This window comes from Neoarius graeffei, chromosome 5 (assembly GCF_027579695.1).
Source record: "Neoarius graeffei isolate fNeoGra1 chromosome 5, fNeoGra1.pri, whole genome shotgun sequence".
Lineage (NCBI taxonomy): Eukaryota > Metazoa > Chordata > Actinopteri > Siluriformes > Ariidae > Neoarius > Neoarius graeffei.
In genome coordinates, this window is record NC_083573.1 from 78556044 (window position 1) to 78573937 (window position 17894).

The window sequence follows — 17894 nt, forward strand, 5'->3', positions numbered from 1 at the left end:
GGAAAATGATCCAATATTACATATCTGTGAATGGCAAAAGTATGTGAACCTCTAGGATTAGCAGTTAATTTGAAGGTGAAATTAGAGTCAGGTGTTTTCAATCAGTGGGATGACAATCAGGTGTGAGTGGGCACCCTGTTTTATTTAAAGAACAGGGATCTATCAAAGTCTGATCTTCACAACACATGTTTGTGGAAGTGTATCATGACACAAACAAAGGAGATTTCTGAGGACCTCAGAAAAAGCGTTGTTGATGCTCATCAGGCTGGAAAAGGTTATAAAACCATCTCTAAAGAGTTTGGACTCCACCAATCCACAGTCAGACAGATTGTGTACAAATGGAGGAAATTCAAGACCATTGTTACCCTCCCCAGGAGTGGTCGACCAACAAAGATCACTCCAAGGGCAAGGCGTGTAATAGTCGGCGAGGTCACAAAGGACCCCAGGGTAACTTCTAAGCAAGTGAAGGCCTCTCACATTGGCTAATGTTAATGAGTCCACCATCAGGAGAACACTGAACAACAATGGTGTGCATGGCAGGGTTGCAAGGAGAAAGCCACTGCTCTCCAAAAAGAACATTGCTCTCGTCTGCAGTTTGCTAAAGATCACATGGACAAGCCAGAAGGGTATTGGAAAAATATTTTGTGGACGGATGAGACCAAAATAGAACTTTTTGGTTTAAATGAGAAGCGTTATGTTTGGAGAAAGGAAAACACTGCATTCCAGCATAAGAACCTTATCCCGTCTGTGAAACGTGGTGGTGGTAGTATCATGATTTGGGCCTGTTTTGCTGCATCTGGGACAGGACGGCTTGCCATCATTGATGGAACAATGAATTCTGAATTATACCAGCGAATTCCAAAGGAAAATGTCAGGACATCTGTCCATGAACTGAATCTCAAGAGAAGGTGGGTCATGCAGCAAGACAATGACCCTAAGCACACAAGTCGTTCTACCAAAGAATGGTTAAAGAAGAATAAAAGTCCATTTTGGAATGGCCAAGTCAAAGTCCTGACCTTAATCCAATCGAAATATGGAAGGACCTGAAATGAGCAGTTCATGTGAGGAAACCCACCAACATCCCAGAGTTGAAGCTGTTCTGTACGGAGGAATGGGCTAAAATTCCTCCAAGCCGGTGTGCAGGACTGATCAACAGTTACCGGAAATGTTTAGTTGCAGTTATTGCTGCACAAGGGGGTCACACCAGATACTGAAAGCAAAGGTTCACATACTTTTGCCACTCACAGATATGTAATATTGGATCATTTTCCTCAGTAAATCAATGATCACGCATAATATTTTTGTTTCATTTGTTTAACTGGGTTCTCTTTATTTACTTTTAGGACTTGTGTGAAAATCTGATGATGTTTTGGATCATATTTAAGCAGAAATATAGAAAATTCTAAAGGGTTCACAAACTTTCAAGCACCACTGTAAATCTCAAGGATTTAACTAACCAAAACAAGTAGCAATCAGGATCGCCTGTACCATTTTCAAACATGCCAGACAAATATTTTTATTATAAAATGTTTTTTACAAATGATGAAAAAGTGGGAAATCATTATTGAGCAAAAATAATTATTGTGGAACTACAGATTTTAATGTAAGTGGGGATTGTGTGATATAGTTTTTGAGATAATAGTAAGTTATTAATTTATTTTTAAGGCTGTACCTACCTCGGCAGTAAATATCCTGGCAATATTCTCCTTCAGGAATACATGTGCTGAATAGAAAAACAAATACCAAAACAACTCGTAACATATAGCACATAACACAGTATGCTTGTGTGTGCAATCTTCCCATGTGCATGCATCGTACACAATATTTATTTAGCTGGTGCTATTAGTCACATCACATATCAAATTCAATTTTCAGTTCGGGAAATCTGAAAACCTAGTTACAGAAATAAATATTGGCAGAGTTTTTTTTTTTTTTTAACAGTAACTCACCATTGTTTACATTCCCCTTCTAACCATGTGTCACCAACAGACAGTGACTGGTTGTCATGGAGACAGAGTGGTGGGCAGGGACCTGAATCACATGGCTTGTGTTGAACTTCCTCAAACTGACAGTCGGCATCTGGAGTCTCGGGAATCAGTGACCTGAAATAACAGTACATTTCTCAGCATTCATTCATCCATTTTCAGTATATGTCCCATTCCCTCCCTGTCCATCACCACCTTCTTATCTATGCAAGCTACAGCTTTCCTTCATCTTCAACAAACTCTCCGTCTAACTCCTCACCTGAAGCGTGTTCTCTGTCCTGCCTCACAGGTAACACTGCAGGAGGCCCAGCTGGACCACATGCTCCAGGAGCAGCTGCTCTTTCCTGCACAGGTGTAGTTGGTACAGGAGAGCACACCGTCTGCGCAGCTGCAGTTGTTGCAGTCAACTTGGTGCTGACTGCCTGCAGCCCAGCTTTGCCCGAGTGCATCTATGCAGTCACACTGCCACAACTTCACACACACCCCATCCTGCTCCAGCTCACCTACATACAGACACGTGCACTAATGATGAAGGAAGTAACTACTCACAGAAGGATAATGCTAACCCTGTCAAACACCTGCTTTACACTGGTATACAGTGGGGCAAAAAAGTATTTAGTCAGTCACCAATTCTGCAAGTTCTCCCACTTAAAAAGATGAGAGAGGCCTGCAATTTTCATCATAGGTATACCTCAACTATGAGAGACAAAATGAGGAAAAAAAATCCAGAAAATCACATTGTCTGATTTTTAAATAATTTATTTGCAAATTATGGTGGAAAATAAGTATTTGGTCAATAACAAAAGTTCATCTCAATACTTTGTTATATACCCTTTGTTGGCAATGACAGAGGTCAAACGTTTTCTGTAAGTCTTCACAAGGTTTTCACACACTGTTGCTGGTATTTTGGCCCATTCCTCCATGCAGATCTCCTCTAGAGCAGTGATGTTTTGGGGCTGTCGCTGGGCAACACGGACTTTCAACTCCCTCCAAAGATTTTCTATGGGGTTGAGCTCTGGAGACTGGCGAGGCCACTCCAGGACCTTGAAATGCTTCTTATGAAGCCACTCCTTCGTTGCCTGGGCGGTGTGTTTGGGATCATTGTCATGCTGAAAGACCCAGCCACGTTTCATCTTCAATGCCCTTGCTGATGGAAGGAGGTTTTCACTCAAAATCTCACGATACATGGCCCCATTCATTCTTTCCTTTACACGGATCAGTCGTCCTGGTCCCTTTACAGAAAAACAGCCCCAAAGCATGATGTTTCCACCCCCATGCTTCACAGTAGGTATGGTGTTCTTTGGATGCAACTCAACATTCTTTCTCCTCCAAACACGACAAGTTGAGTTTTTACCAAAAAGTTCTATTTTGGTTTCATCTGACTATATGACATTCTCCCAACCTCTTCTGAATCATCCAAATGCTCTCTAGCAAACTTCAGACGGGCCTGGACATGTACTGGCTTAAGCAGGGGGCACTGCAGGATTTGAGTCCCTGACAGCGTAGTGTGTTACTGATGGTAGCCTTTGTTACTTTGGTCCCAGCTCTCTGCAGGTCATTCACTAGGTCCCCCCCCATGTGGTTCTGGGATTTTTGCTCACCGTTCTTGTGATCATTTTGACCCCATGGGGTGAGATCTTGCATGGAGCCCCAGATCGAGGGAGATTATCAGTGGTCTTGTATGTCTTCCATTTTCTAATAATTGCTCCCACAGTTGATTTCTTCACACCAAGCTGCTTACCTATTGCAGATTCAGTCTTCCCAGCCTGGTGCAGGTCTACAATTTTGTTTCTGGTGTCCTTTGACAGCTTTTTGGTCTTGGCCATAGTGGACTTTGTAGTGTGACTGTTTGAGGTTGTGGACAGGTGACTTTTATACTGATAACGAGTTCAAACAGGCGCCATTAATACAGGTAACGAGTGGAGGACAGAGGAGCCTCTTAAAGAAGAAGTTACAGGTCTGTGAGAGCCAGAAATCTTGCTTGTTTGTAGGTGACTAAATACTTATTTTACAGAGGAATTTACCAATTAATTCATTAAAAATCCTACAATGTGATTTCCTGGATTCTTTCCCCCCATTCTGTCTCTCATAGTTGAAGTGTACCTATGATGAAAATTACAGGCCTCTCTCATTTTTTTAAGTGGGAGAACTTGCACAATTGGTGGCTGACTAAATACTTTTTTGCCCCACTGTAATTGCATAATTAAGCCAGCGATAAAAATATTCCTGAGAAAGAAAGTTAGTTTAATGTTATAAAAGAACACTGCTGAATTCTTGAATCGAATTGGTGAGAAAATATTGATTGAGTTTCTACAAGGGCAGTATAATAATAATAATAATAATTATTATTATTATTCTATCCACACTCACTGGATATGAGCAATGGCACACTCTGATTGGCTACTCTACTACTAGGATATCAGCTCATATACCATGGGTAGAGAAAAACAAAATGGCGGCGCGTGTTGCTGAAACAACCGAGGACGAAATAAAAACTCTCCTCGAAAACAAAACCCCAAAAACATACAGAAAGAAAGCAACAAAATATGGAATAAAAGTATTTGATGGTAAGAACATATCTTTAAAAAAATAATTCAAGAATTATTATAGCATTTTTCACTAATTGCTACTGTCATTTCGCCGGTTTGTTTACATTCTAAGTGGAAATTATTTTGTCAGAGGTTTTGTATAAAGTTTTTATTCATCAAATTTGCAAAAATTAAAAATAAAAATGCTCCATTTCTCAAAATCCAGTGAATGTGGATAGAATAAAACAGTTATTCCATGAAATCGAGTCATACATGAGCTGTGTGCCAATGAGGCGCATAGGACAGAAGAATAGTACTATAATAATTCATGCAAGGTTTATACCAATCATTCTAATTTGGTATTTTTAACAACTTAGACAGGTACTTCAGGTACTTCCAATTCATTATATGGAGGTCCATCCATATAATGAATTAAAAAAAAAAAGTCTGTGACTGTTGTTACTGATATGGTGAAATTTTTGGAAAGAATAATTTTGTTGGCGTTTATGGAGAGAGTCTCCAGTGTTCGAGTTTTAGAGGTAAAGCTATAAGTTTTCTGAGACATGAAAGTCTTCAGATCTGAGGACTTTGCACTTTGATTAATTAAATAACAGAATGATGCCCTGTTGCATTTTATCCCTTACTTACAGCGGCTTCTACTGAGATACATGCATAAAAGTTGGAAGACTACCTTAAAGGTATGTATTGTACATGCATATTAAATTTGGTGTCAATACAGTTGCTCTCTTTGAGGTAAACTACAGTGCTCTACTGTATATACTGTAGTATACAGTATTATGAGGTAGCATGGTGGTGTAGTGGTCAGCACTGTCGCCTTACAGCAACAAGGTTCTAGGTTCAAGCCCAGTGGCCGATGGGGGCCTTTCTGTGTGGAGTTTACATGTTCTCCCCGTGTCTGCATGGGTTTCCCCCACAATCCAAAGACATGCAGGTTAGACTAATTGGTGGCTCTAAATTGTCCGTAGGTAGGTGTGTGTGTGTGTGTGTGTGTGTGTGAGAATGGTTGAGAGGAGAAAACCTCTATAATAATCCAGTAGAAGGCAACGGGAAACCACTACTGTAATGTTCCCTTGAGACTTTGATGGCTGAGGCCGTCAGAGCGGCTACGTCACTGTAGTGATATGCCAAAATGGATGGATGGATACAGTATTATGGGCTGACTGAACACTTGTGACTATTTTCATTTCTATAAAGCTGTGAATCTTTTATCAGCCTGACTCTACATATCGTCCGACTCCATTTTGATGAAGAGATGTGATCTTCAGTAGCAAAAAGAACAGGTACGTACTGTATAATACAACAGAGCAAAATACTTCCAAGTTTGTTTGGTGTTGAGCAAAAAGTAGTTGTTAAATAATTAAACATAGGAATTGTGTTGGCTAATAATAGGTTAAATAATCTTAATCCATTAAACAAAATTACATGGAAAAAACAACTAATATAAAGTTTTGACAAACCTGGACAAGCTGCCAGGTACTGCCTTTTGCCTTAACGATGTACAATAATTATTATGTCCCTACAGTTTCAGTCAGATGTTTACATACATGGACACGAATGTCATAATGGAGATGACATTCATGACAATATCTGGCTTTCAGTGATTTCTTGGAACTGTTCTTTTTCTGTGACAGAATGATGGTACAATATCTTTAACAGAAAAAAACAAGAATTTGGTGCACAAGATATAATTTATTTTGTGTTTTCTAAAATCAACACAAGGTTAAAATGATATATCCAAATGTTTGCATACACGCACTTAGATTATTAATTCAGTGTTGCTGAAATTTCCAAAATGTCTTTTAACTTGCCAAGGACTCTTAACTTCCTGTTAGTGATCATGGTTGACTGCAGCTGGTAGCTTCTCTGTGCCAACAAACAAAAGGCTTGTTTGACAGCACTTATTGGATTGACCAACACACAGTACACTGGGAAAATCCAAGGATCTGATTGCAGATCTGAGAAAGAGGATCATAGATTTACACAAATCATGAACATCTCTTGAAGACATTTCTAAACAGATCCCAAGATCATCAATTCAAGCCACTGTATGTAAGTACAAGTTATTGGGAGGTGCAGACACTTTCCTGGAAGGAGACCCAAACTGCCACCTGGAGATGAGAGGAAACTGGTTTGGATGGTTAGGAACAACCCAGAAACCACCAAGGCAGCGGGCTGCCATGAACTGGAAGCTATTGGAACACTGTCTACGGTCAAGCGAGTTTTACATTGGCATGGATTGAGAGACTGTTTTTCTTGTTTTGCTGCCAGTGGAACTGGTGCATTGCACAAAGTGGATGGATAATAAAGAAGGAAGATGACCTCAGAATTCAACATAACTTCAAACCATCAGAAACTTGGACACAAATCGGTGCTCCAAGAGGACAATGACCCCAAACACACATCAAAGCCGGTTGTGGAATGGATAAAGAAGACGAATATTAAGCTTAAAACAAGTCCTGACCTCAACCCAATGGAAACTATGTGAATGATGTTCAAAAGTTAGGTCCGTGCCAGGAAACACACAAATTGTCAAATATCCAACCAGAATTCTGGCAGAAGCTCATTGATGGTGACCAAAAGTGTCTGATGAAGGTAAAGCTTTCTAAGGGACATTTAACTAAATATTCGGTGTGTTGTATTTGACTCTGTGTTGATTTCAGAAACCAAAAATAAATCAAAACTTATGCAAATTATTTTCCTCTTTTTTTTCTTAAAGATGGATGTTGTATAATCATTCTGCCACAGAAAAAGAACAGTTCAAGGAAGTTTGTAAATATTCATATATTCAAAATTGGCAATAACCTTCATGTCCATGTATGTAAATTTCTGACCGCAACTGTATCTTCACAGTAAAACTGATCCTTTAAATATAGTAATAAGTGCTAATATTTTATGCTAATATCATTATTATAAGTGTCAGATTGTCTTATCCCTGACCCCTTACCCTGAGGGCAGCGGCAGCCTGGCTGGCACTCAATACTGTCATGGCACTGAATGTCTTGCTGTAGGTCGGAGCAACGCTGAGGGCACTCATTGGCACAGGGTACAAACTCCTGACCTATTGGGCATCTATGCTCGTCTGAAATGTAGAAATCAATTAAACAGCACCACTACACACTAGACTGCATATACAGGACATCTGCATACAACTGTGCCGCCACCTCCTCCTCCTCCTGTACACAGATCTATAACAAGTGTTCATTTTAAAATGTTCTTCTTTTCCACCTGGCTATAAATATTAATGGGTGCATTGGTGAGGCATACCACATGGTTTAGTGTTGCAGGGTTTGACCTGGATCTTCTCTCCAAGACATTTGAGTCCTCCATTTTTGGGTGGTGGGCTGGAGCAGGAACGAGTGCGAATAGAACGACCACCCCCACATGACTTATCACAGTGTGACCATGGACTCCAGCGAGACCAGCTCCCATCCACTGATACAAAGAAGATACAAAAACAAAGAGCTGCAAGGTTTATATTTAAAATACAAACTCTCAATTTGATTTGGCAGACAAACCAAATGATCTTATGGTCAGATCTGATATATTGATTTAGATTTACATTTTTTTTTTAATTTACAGTATATTCAGAATACAACCCCGATTCCAAAAAAGTTGGGACAAAGTACAAATTGTAAATAAAAACGGAATGCAATAATTTACAAATCTAAAAACTGATATTGTATTCACAATAGAACGTAGACAACATATCAAATGTCGAAAGTGAGACATTTTGAAATTTCATGCCAAATATTGGCTCATTTGAAATTTCATGACAGCAACACATCTCAAAAAAGTTGGGACAGGGGCAATAAGAGGCTGGAAAAGTTAAAGGTACAAAAAAAGCAACAGCTGGAGGACCAAATTGCAACTCATTAGGTCAATTGGCAATAGGTCATTAACATGACTGGGTATAAAAAGAGCATCTTGGAGTGGCAGCGGCTCTCAGAAGTAAAGATGGGAAGAGGATCACCAATCCCCCTAATTCTGCGCCGACAAATAGTGGAGCAATATCAGAAAGGAGTTCGACAGTGTAAAATTGCATCATTTACAGTGCATAATATCATCAAATGATTTAGAGAATCTGGAAGAATCTCTGTGAGTAAGGGTCAAGGCCGGAAAACCATACTGGGTGCCCGTGATCTTCGGGCCCTTAGACGGCACTGCATCACATACAGGCATGCTTCTGTATTGGAAATCACAAAATGGGCTCAGGAATATTTCCAGAGAACATTATCTGTGAACACAATTCACCGTGCCATCCGCCGTTGCCAGCTAAAACTCTATAGTTCAAAGAAGAAGCCGTATCTAAACATGATCCAGAAGCGCAGACGTCTTCTCTGGGCCAAGGCTCATTTAAAATGGACTGTGGCAAAGTGGAAAACTATAGAATCAATTTTGTGCCAAAATGTTCATACAATACTTTTGAAATATCAAACAAAAACGACAAATCTAAATACGAAAAAAGAAAAGTCAATTTTTTTAGACTGGCAAACAAATTATTCGTGTAATCGTGCAAAATATCAGTCTATTACTCTTCAGAAACCTTTTATTTTTGTTCTGCGTCTTTCTCAGTTTTGCTTGACGTAATTTATTTTGGCTGCGATTCCAGCTTTCTTGTTTGCGCTCCCTGACTTTTTGCTTGCAGTTTTGGCACAAACTTAACGTGTGGGTGGGCTGTCCAGGAACGCATTCCCATTGGCTAACTTGTGTTTGACTGACAGCTACGCTCAGCCATTCCCTACTCGGATTCTGGCGGACTGTTTGACGAGTGACCGATCCATTGACGGTAAACAAGGATCGAGTGGACTTCAGTGGCGACTATGATATTGAATTAATTCAACAAAGTGTAAATTCAATATCATAGTCGCCACTGAAGTCCATTCGATCCTTGTTTACCGTCAATGGATCGGTCACTCGTCAAACAGTCCGCCAGAATCCGAGTAGGAAATGGCCGCAACAGCCTCCGGGGAATGGCTGAGCGTAGCTGTCAGTCAAACGCAAGTTAGCCAATGGGAATGCATTTCTGGACAGCCCACCCACACGTTAAGTTTGTGCCAAAACTGCAAGCAAAAAGTCAGGGAGCGCAAACGAGAAAGCTGGAATCGCAACCAAAATAAATTACGTCAAGCAAAACTGAGAAAGATGCGGAACAAAAATAAAAGGTTTCTGAAGAGTAATAGACTGATATTTTGCACGATTACACGAATAATTTGTTTGCCAGTCTAAAAAAATTGACTTTTCTTTTTTCGTATTTTGATTTGTCGTTTTTGTTTGATATTTCAAAAGTATTGTATGAATATTTTGGCACAAATTTGATTCCATAGAAAACTGTTCTGTGGTCAGACAAATCAAAATTTGAAGTTCTTTATGGAAATCAGGGACGCCGTGTCATTCGGACTAAAGATGAGAAGGAGACCCAAGTTGTTATCAGCGCTCAGTTCAGAAGCCTGCATCTCTGATGGTATGGGGTTGCATTAGTGCATGTGGCATGGGCAGCTTACACATCTGGAAAGACACCATCTATGCTGAAAGGTATATCCAGGTTCTATAGCAACATATGCTCCCATCCAGACGACGTCTCTTTCAGGGAAGACCTTGCATTTTCCAACATGACAATGCCAAACCACATACTGCATCAATTACAGCATCATGGCTGCGTAGAAGAAGGGTCCGGGTACTGAACTGGCCAGCCTGCAGTCCAGATCTTTCACCCATAGAAAACATTTGGCGCATCATAAAACGGAAGATATGACAAAAAAGACCTAAGACAGTTGAGCAACTAGAATCCTACATTAGACAAGAATGGGTTAACATTCCTATCCCTAAACTTGAGCAACTTGTCTCCTCAGTCCCCAGACGTTTACAGACTGTTGTAAAGAGAAAAGGGGATGTCTCACAGCGGTAAACATGGCCTTGTCCCAACTTTGAGATGTGTTGTTGTCATGAAATTTAAAATCACCTAATTTTTCTCTTTAAATGATACATTTTCTCAGTTTAAACATTTGATATGTCATCTATGTTCTATTCTGAATAAAATATGGAATTTTGAAATTTCCACATCATTGCATTCCGTTTTTATTTACAATTTGTACTTTGTCCCAACTTTTTTGGAATCAGGGTCATATCTCTATATTTAAAAAATAAAAATTCAGGAACATCTCAGCAGTTGCCCAAAAGCTCTGGGAGATGTTCGCTACCGTTGGCACCATGACCAGGTCCTCAAGGCAATTGCGGACAGTGTAGCCACAGTTATCCACAACAACAAGGGCCACCACCAGTCCAAGAGGACTGTCTTTGTGAGAGCTGGTGAGAAGCCACACGCACATTTAGGACCAAAGGCTGGCCTCCTCACCACTGCCAGCAACTGGCATTTGGAAGTAGACCTTGGCAAGCAGCTTAAGTTCCCAGCCCAGATAATACCATCATGTCTGCAGCCAGACATGATCATTGTCTCAAGATCCACCAAGCAACTGATCATGCTGGAATTAACTGTAGCCTGGGAAGAGCGTGTGGATGAGGCCAACAAGAGAAAGCATGCCAAGTACCAGGAGCTTGTGGACACATGATAAAGGCAAAGCTGGTGGGTCCAATGTGAGCCAGTGGAAGTGGGTTGCTGAGGCTTTGCAGGGCGGTCACTCTGCAGGGCATTTACAATGCTGGGCATCACAGGGCAAGCACAGGAGAAAGCCATGAAGAATGCAGCAGAAACTGCAGAGGAAGCCACAAGGTGGCTTTGGATTAAGAGGGCAGATCCGTGGACGAATGCTGCTGGGATGCAAGCTGGGGTCTGATCAACCCTGGCTGGGTCGCCTGGGAGTAGTCTGGCTAACGCGACTGCAAAGCTCTACGAGCTATTGGTCTGGCCAAGATATTAAGCCCAACCGTTTCCCAGAGCGCGTGGTTGACCCGTCTCCCTGAAATGCCTCAGTTTGCTACTGGTCGACGCCAGAAAAGGCTGTGATGAAGCTTAAACCAATCACATCACTCTTTCCTCTGACGTATGCGACGCGACGTGGCTAACTGGTAGATTAAACCATAGACATCCTATTATTAAACTCTTACCGAAGCCAGTCGGAAGCAAGGCGAAAACGTCCTTCCTTTCAATAAATACCTCCAGGGCTGCTCTTTGCTCCGTTTTCAATGAGAACTTCCCGTTGAATGCTTTCAATACAGCATTCGTGAATGAAGCGCTTCTGGCATAGATTCTGTAAACAATCTATGGCTTCCGGTCGCAGTTCTACTACATCAGTGCCTTGAACACGCCTCTACCCAGGGCCATTGGAGATGCTCAAAGTTGATTGGTTCCCGATTTTTCGGGAGCTTGGAAGAGCTGTAGATAGCTTGCCTGGTCAGACTAAGCTCGCAACAGGCCCTCGTGTTGCGTCACGCTTAGGATGGGCGGGCCCAGGCTACCTGGGAGAGGGTTATAATGTTGAAAGACCCGAAACACCCAATGACTCCAGGTTACATCACTGATGATGCATCCCAGCGCATCCATGAGATGCATCTTTCATCTAGACTACACTACATTTGGTATATTTCTATATTTAACAAAACCCCAAACATTTATTCCAGATCTGATCAATGTTGTTCTATATTTGACTATATAATAAATATACACAGGGCTGACACATAGACACAGACAACCATTCACACTCACGGTCAATTTAGAGTCACCAGTTAACCTAACCTGCATGTCTTTGGACTGTGGGGGAAACCAGAGCACCCCCACGCGGACAACATGCAAACTCCACACAGAAAGGCCTTCGTCGGACACAGGGCTCGAACCTGGACTTTCTTGCTGTGAGGCGACAGCGCTAACCACTACACCACCATGCCGCCCATAGGAAAATATATCATGTAATTTTCTCTATTATATTAAGAACAGAGGGAAACTTCGATCTGGTTTTATACATAAAACTAAAAAAAAAAAAAACTATTATCTCGAAGAAGTTTAAGGTTCTTACATGTCCATAAATTAAAAAAAGAAAAACATTTACAAGACACCATCATCACAATTAAGAAATGCATACTAATATTAAGAAATACACAGTCTGCATTCACTGATACAGTATACTAAACAAATCAATCACTACATAAAACTGAATTGTCTCACCACGGCAGGCACGTATGTTGCAGAAGCGGTTCTCTACATTGCCATCGATGATGCCTGAACACCAGGTTCCATTAATCCCAGGGGCGATGAAGCTGCGGAAGCGCTGCTGCTGACCAACGCCACAGGAGCGTGAACATACACTCCACTCTCCCCACTCCGTCCATGAGCAGTTTCTATGGACACATGTCTCATTGACACATACTCCACCATCTACCAAACAACAACAACAACAAAGCAGGTGAGTTCAAGAGTGTTTTCAGTACAAATTGTCAACAAGGACTTATTTACTGAGTCCCTGAGAGCTTGGAAGGTTAAATAAGGTTAATTGAATGTTTAAACAAACATGCAGCGTGAATTGACAATTCGCTATCTGGATTAAGGTCACAGAGCTATCCATGACTTGTACAATAAAGATGGTACAGTGGATATAAAAAGTGTACACACCCCGTTAAAATGATGGGTTTTTCTGATGTAAAAAACATGAGACTACGATAAATAATTTCAAAACTTTTCCCCACCTTTAATGTGACCTATAACTTGTACAATTCAATTGAAAAACAAACAAATCTGTTAGAGGGAAAAACACTTCAATCGGTTCAACTAGCCCACGTCCCCCCCACCCTCTCCCTCACTGCAGCCATCTCTCCTTCTTAGGCCAAGTTTACATTAGACCGTATCTGTCTCGTTTTCTTCGCGGATGCACTGTCCGTTTACATTAAAACGCCGGGAAACGGGAATCCGCCAGGGTCCACGTATTCAATCCAGATCGTGTCTGGTCCGGTGCTGTGTAAACATTGAGAATGCGCGGATACGCTGTGCTGAGCTCTAGCTGGCGTCGTCATTGGACAACGTCACTGTGACATCCACCTTCCTGATTCGCTGGCGTTGGTCATGTGACGCGACTGCTGAAAAACGGCGCGGACTTCTGCCTTGTATCACCTTTCATTAAAGAGTATAAAAGTATGAAAATACTGCAAATACTGATGCAAATACTGCCCATTGTGTAGTTATGATTGTTTTTAGGCTTGCCATCCTTCCACTTGCAAGTGGTAAGTGATGTGCATGCCCGATATGCACTGGGATCACACACACAGCGGCTCAGTCCCGAATCACTGCTCGTGCGCTCCACTCGCGCGCTCTGTGAGCTGCGCAGGGCCAGAGTGCGCACCCTCCAGAGGGCACTTGCTGTTCAGGGTGGAGTGATTTGGAGCGCAGGATGCCTGCGGAGCCGAGCGTATCCGTGTATTGGCATTGCTGTGTGCATGCGAATCGTGTATTGGCATTGCTGTGTGCACGCTAATCGTTTTAAAAACGTTAATCTGATGATCCGCTGATACGGTCTAATGTAAACCCCACCTTAACCTCAACACACCTCCCCCCAGTCATCACAGCAGTCCCCTCCTCCCCCTCATCCCCCACCTCAACACAGACTCCTCCATGCATTACTGCAGATCAGGTCAGAGGTCAACTGAGGAAGCTTCACCCCAGGAAAGCAGCAGGCCCGGACAAGGTGTGTCCCCGACTACTGAAGACCTGCGCTGCTGAACTGGGTGAACCACTACAACACATCTTCAACCTCAGCCTGCAGCTGGGGAGAGTGCCCACCCTCTGGAAGACATCACGTATCGTTCCAGTTCCCAAAAAGAATCGGCCCAGCGAGCTGAACGACTTCCGACCGGTGGCACTCACTTCACATCTGATGAAGACATTGGACCGGCTCTTCCTCAGCCTCCTCAGACCCCAGGTACAACATGCCCGGGACTGTCTGCAGTTTGTGTACCAGGCAGGTGTTGGTGTGGAAGACGCCATCCTCTACCTGCTACACCGAGCCCACTCGCATCTGGATAAGGGAAATGGCACAGTGAGGATCCTCTTCTTAGACTTCTCGAGTGCCTTCAACACTATCCAGCTCCTATTGCTTCAGGACAAACTGAACAGGATGCGAGTGGACCCCTGCCTGGTCACCTGGATCTCCAGCTACCTCACCGACAGGCCGCAGTATGTCAGGCTGAAGGACATCACATCTGACACTGTGATTAGCAGCACCGAAGCACCCCAGGGCATGGTGCTGGCTCCTCTTCTCTTCACCCTGTACACCGCAGACTTCTGCTACAACTCGGAGCTGTGTCACATTCAGAAGTTCGCCGATGACACAGCCATCATGACACAGAGAGGAGGAGTATAGGAGCCTGGTGAGGGACTTTGCTGTGTGGTGCAACAGAAACCATCTGCAGCTCAACACCTCGAAGACCAAGGAGCTGGTCATTGACTTTGGGAGGTCCAGACCAAGGTCACGACCAGTTCTGATCGAGGGAGACGAGGTGGAGGCTGTGGATTCCTACAAGTACCTCGGGCTGTGGCTGGACAGCAAGCTGGACTGGACTTGCAACACCAAACACTTATACAGGAAGGGACAGAGCAGGCTATACTTCCTTAGGAGGCTGCGGTCCTTTAACATCTGCAGGAAACTCCTGTGGATGTTCTATCAGTCTGTGGTCACCAGTGTCCTGTTTTACACCATGGTGTGCTGGGGGGGCAGCACATCCAAGAAGGACATATCCAAGCTGGACAAACTGATCAGGCAGGCCGGCTCTGTGGTCGGCATGAAGCTGGACTCTCTGGTGACGGTGGCAGAGAAGAGGTCTATGGACAAAATATTGAACATCATGGATGATGCCAGTCACCCTCTGCACACCATCATCAGCAACCAGAGGAACCTGTTCAGTGACAGAATGCTCCTTCCCAAGTGCAGGACTAACAGACTCAAAAACTCCTTTGTCCCTCACGCCATCAGACTCTACAACTCCTCTCTGGGGGGGAGGAGGGGGAACAGGAGGACAGAGGACGGGAAGGAGCAGTAGCCTAGCCTAATAATAAGCAATACCAGACAACGTGCAATATAATGTGCAATATCTCTCATGCTGCCCCCCTTCCCCCCTTTTTTATTTTTCCTCCCCCTCCCCCCTTCCTCTCTTCCCCATATCTTATTCTTTTTATATTTGTATATCTAAATACTTAATTTATTTTAATTTATCTAGAAGTTTTCCTCCATTTCTTTTCTCTGTTTATCTGTAATGATGCTGCTGGAATCTTAATTTCCCTGAGGGAACCCTCCCAAAGGGATCAATAAAGTTTTATCTAATCTAATCTCATCTAATCAAATAAAAAATTCAAAATGTACAATAAGCTGGTTGCATAAGTGTGCACACCCTTAAACTAATATTTTGTTGAAGCACCTTTTGATTTAATTACAGCATTCAGTCTTTTTGGATCGGAGTCTATCAGCCTGCCACATCTAGACTTGCCCACTCTTCCTTGCAAAAGCACTCCAAATCTGTCAGATTATGAGGGCATCTCTTGTGCACAGCTCTCTTCAGGTCACCCCACAGATTTTCAATTGGATTTAGGTTTGGGCTCTGGCTGGGCCATTCCAAAACTTTAATTTTCTTGTGGTGAAGCCATTCTTTTGTTGATTTCGATGTATGCTTGGGGTCATTGTCATGCTGAAAGATGAAATTCCTCTTCATCTCCAGCTTTCTAGCAGACACCTGAAGGTTTTGGGCCAAAATTGGCTGGTATTTAGAACTGTTCATAATTCCCTCCACCTTGACTAAAGCCCCTGTTCCAGCTGAAGAAAAAAAACCCCAAAACATGATGCTGCCACCACCATGCTTCACCGTGGGTATGGTGTTCTTTTGGTGATGCGCAGTGTTGTTTTTGCACCAAACATACCTTTTGGAATTGTGGCCAAAAAGTTTAACCTTGGTTTAATCAGACCATAACATTTTCCCACATGCTTTTGGGAGAGTTGATGCTTTTTTTTTTTTTGCAAAATTTAACCAGGCCTGGATGTTTTTCTTTGACCCTACCCCATAGTCCAGACATGTGGAGAATACGGGAGATAGTTGTCACATGTAGTACACAACCAGTACTTGCCAGATTCCTGCAGCTCCTTCAGTGTTGCTGTAGGCCTCTCGGCAGCCTCCCTGACCAGTTTTTATCTTGTCTTTTCATCAATTTTGGAAGGACGTCCAGTTCTCGGTAATGTCACTGTTGTCCCATATTTTCCCCACTTCTTGATGACTGTCTTCACTGTGCTCCATGGTATATCTAATGCCGTGGAAATGTTTTGTACCCTTCTCCTGACTGATACCTTTCAACAATGAGATCCCTTTGATGCTTTGTAAGCTCTCTGCGAACCATGGCTTTGCTGGAGGATGCAACTGAGTAAATATCAGGAAAATCCTACCAGGACAGCTGAACTTTATTTGGGGTTAATCAGAGTCATTTTAATTGATGTGAGGTGTGAACCCAAAAAGACTGAATGCTGTAATTAAATCAAAAGGTGCTTCAGCAAAGTATTAGTTTAAGGGTGTGCACACTTATGCAACCAACTTATTGTAAGTTTTTTTTTTTTTTTTAATGGTTTCCCCCTAACATATTTATTTGTTTTTCAATTGAATTGTACAGGTTATAGGTCACACTAAAAGTGTGAAAAGTTTTGAAATTATCTATCGTGGTCTCATTTTTTTTTTTTTACATCAGAAAACCCTATCATTTTAATGGGGTGTGTACACTTTTTATATCCACTGTATTAACTAATATTATACACTTCTAAAGCTAATTATATTTCTTGGCTGTTGCTATAATTTGAAGAGCAGAGTGTGGATAGTAACGGCATGTTTACCAGGACACTGAGGGAGGTTGCAGACTTTCCGTTGTCTGTTTTGTCCTGAGCAGGGTGCAATGAGACACTCTCTCTGACGAAACTTGAGTGCAGGGTGACCTGCTTCATTGCAAGATTGAGAACAAGAACTCCATGATGTCCACTGGGAGAACCCCATGTCCTCATCTAAAGACAGACAAGGCACAGAAAGAGAAGACAGGAAACAGCTCAGTGTCCTAATAATGCTTAGTGAGACTTGTGTCTGTTTCTTTTTGAACCTTGAGCATGACTTTACTTCAACTAATGTTAAAGACTGTACAGATTCTGGGTGACGTTTCTCAAATTTTTGCTCTCTCTCTCTCTGTGTGTGTGGGCTCTCAAGACCAGTGTTCCCAGAATGGGCTCCAGATTCAGCATGTCCATGACCAGAATGGCTGTTACTGATGATGAATAAATTAAAGAATTAATCCATCCATTTTGTTTCTCAGGATTTAAACCAGGGCTTTGAACCGGTTCAAGGAACGAAAACCGGGAACTTTTTCTATTTCACATGGAACAGAAATGAAACCAGAAACTTT

General features: G+C 42.3%; 1 protein-coding gene across 1 annotated transcript in view; it reads right to left on the reverse strand.

Moving 5' to 3' along the window:
• sspo (SCO-spondin) overlaps positions 1–17894 on the reverse strand; it is a 237670-nt gene that overhangs the window by 51228 nt on the left and 168548 nt on the right. The window contains exons 77-83 of the mRNA XM_060922454.1: positions 17338–17502; positions 12651–12860; positions 7799–7966; positions 7479–7613; positions 2245–2488; positions 1950–2102; positions 1677–1723 (exon numbers count right to left, since the gene is read on the reverse strand). Coding sequence (XP_060778437.1) covers positions 1677–1723; positions 1950–2102; positions 2245–2488; positions 7479–7613; positions 7799–7966; positions 12651–12860; positions 17338–17502 — 1122 coding nt within the window. The remainder of the gene's footprint in view (positions 1–1676; positions 1724–1949; positions 2103–2244; positions 2489–7478; positions 7614–7798; positions 7967–12650; positions 12861–17337; positions 17503–17894) is intronic.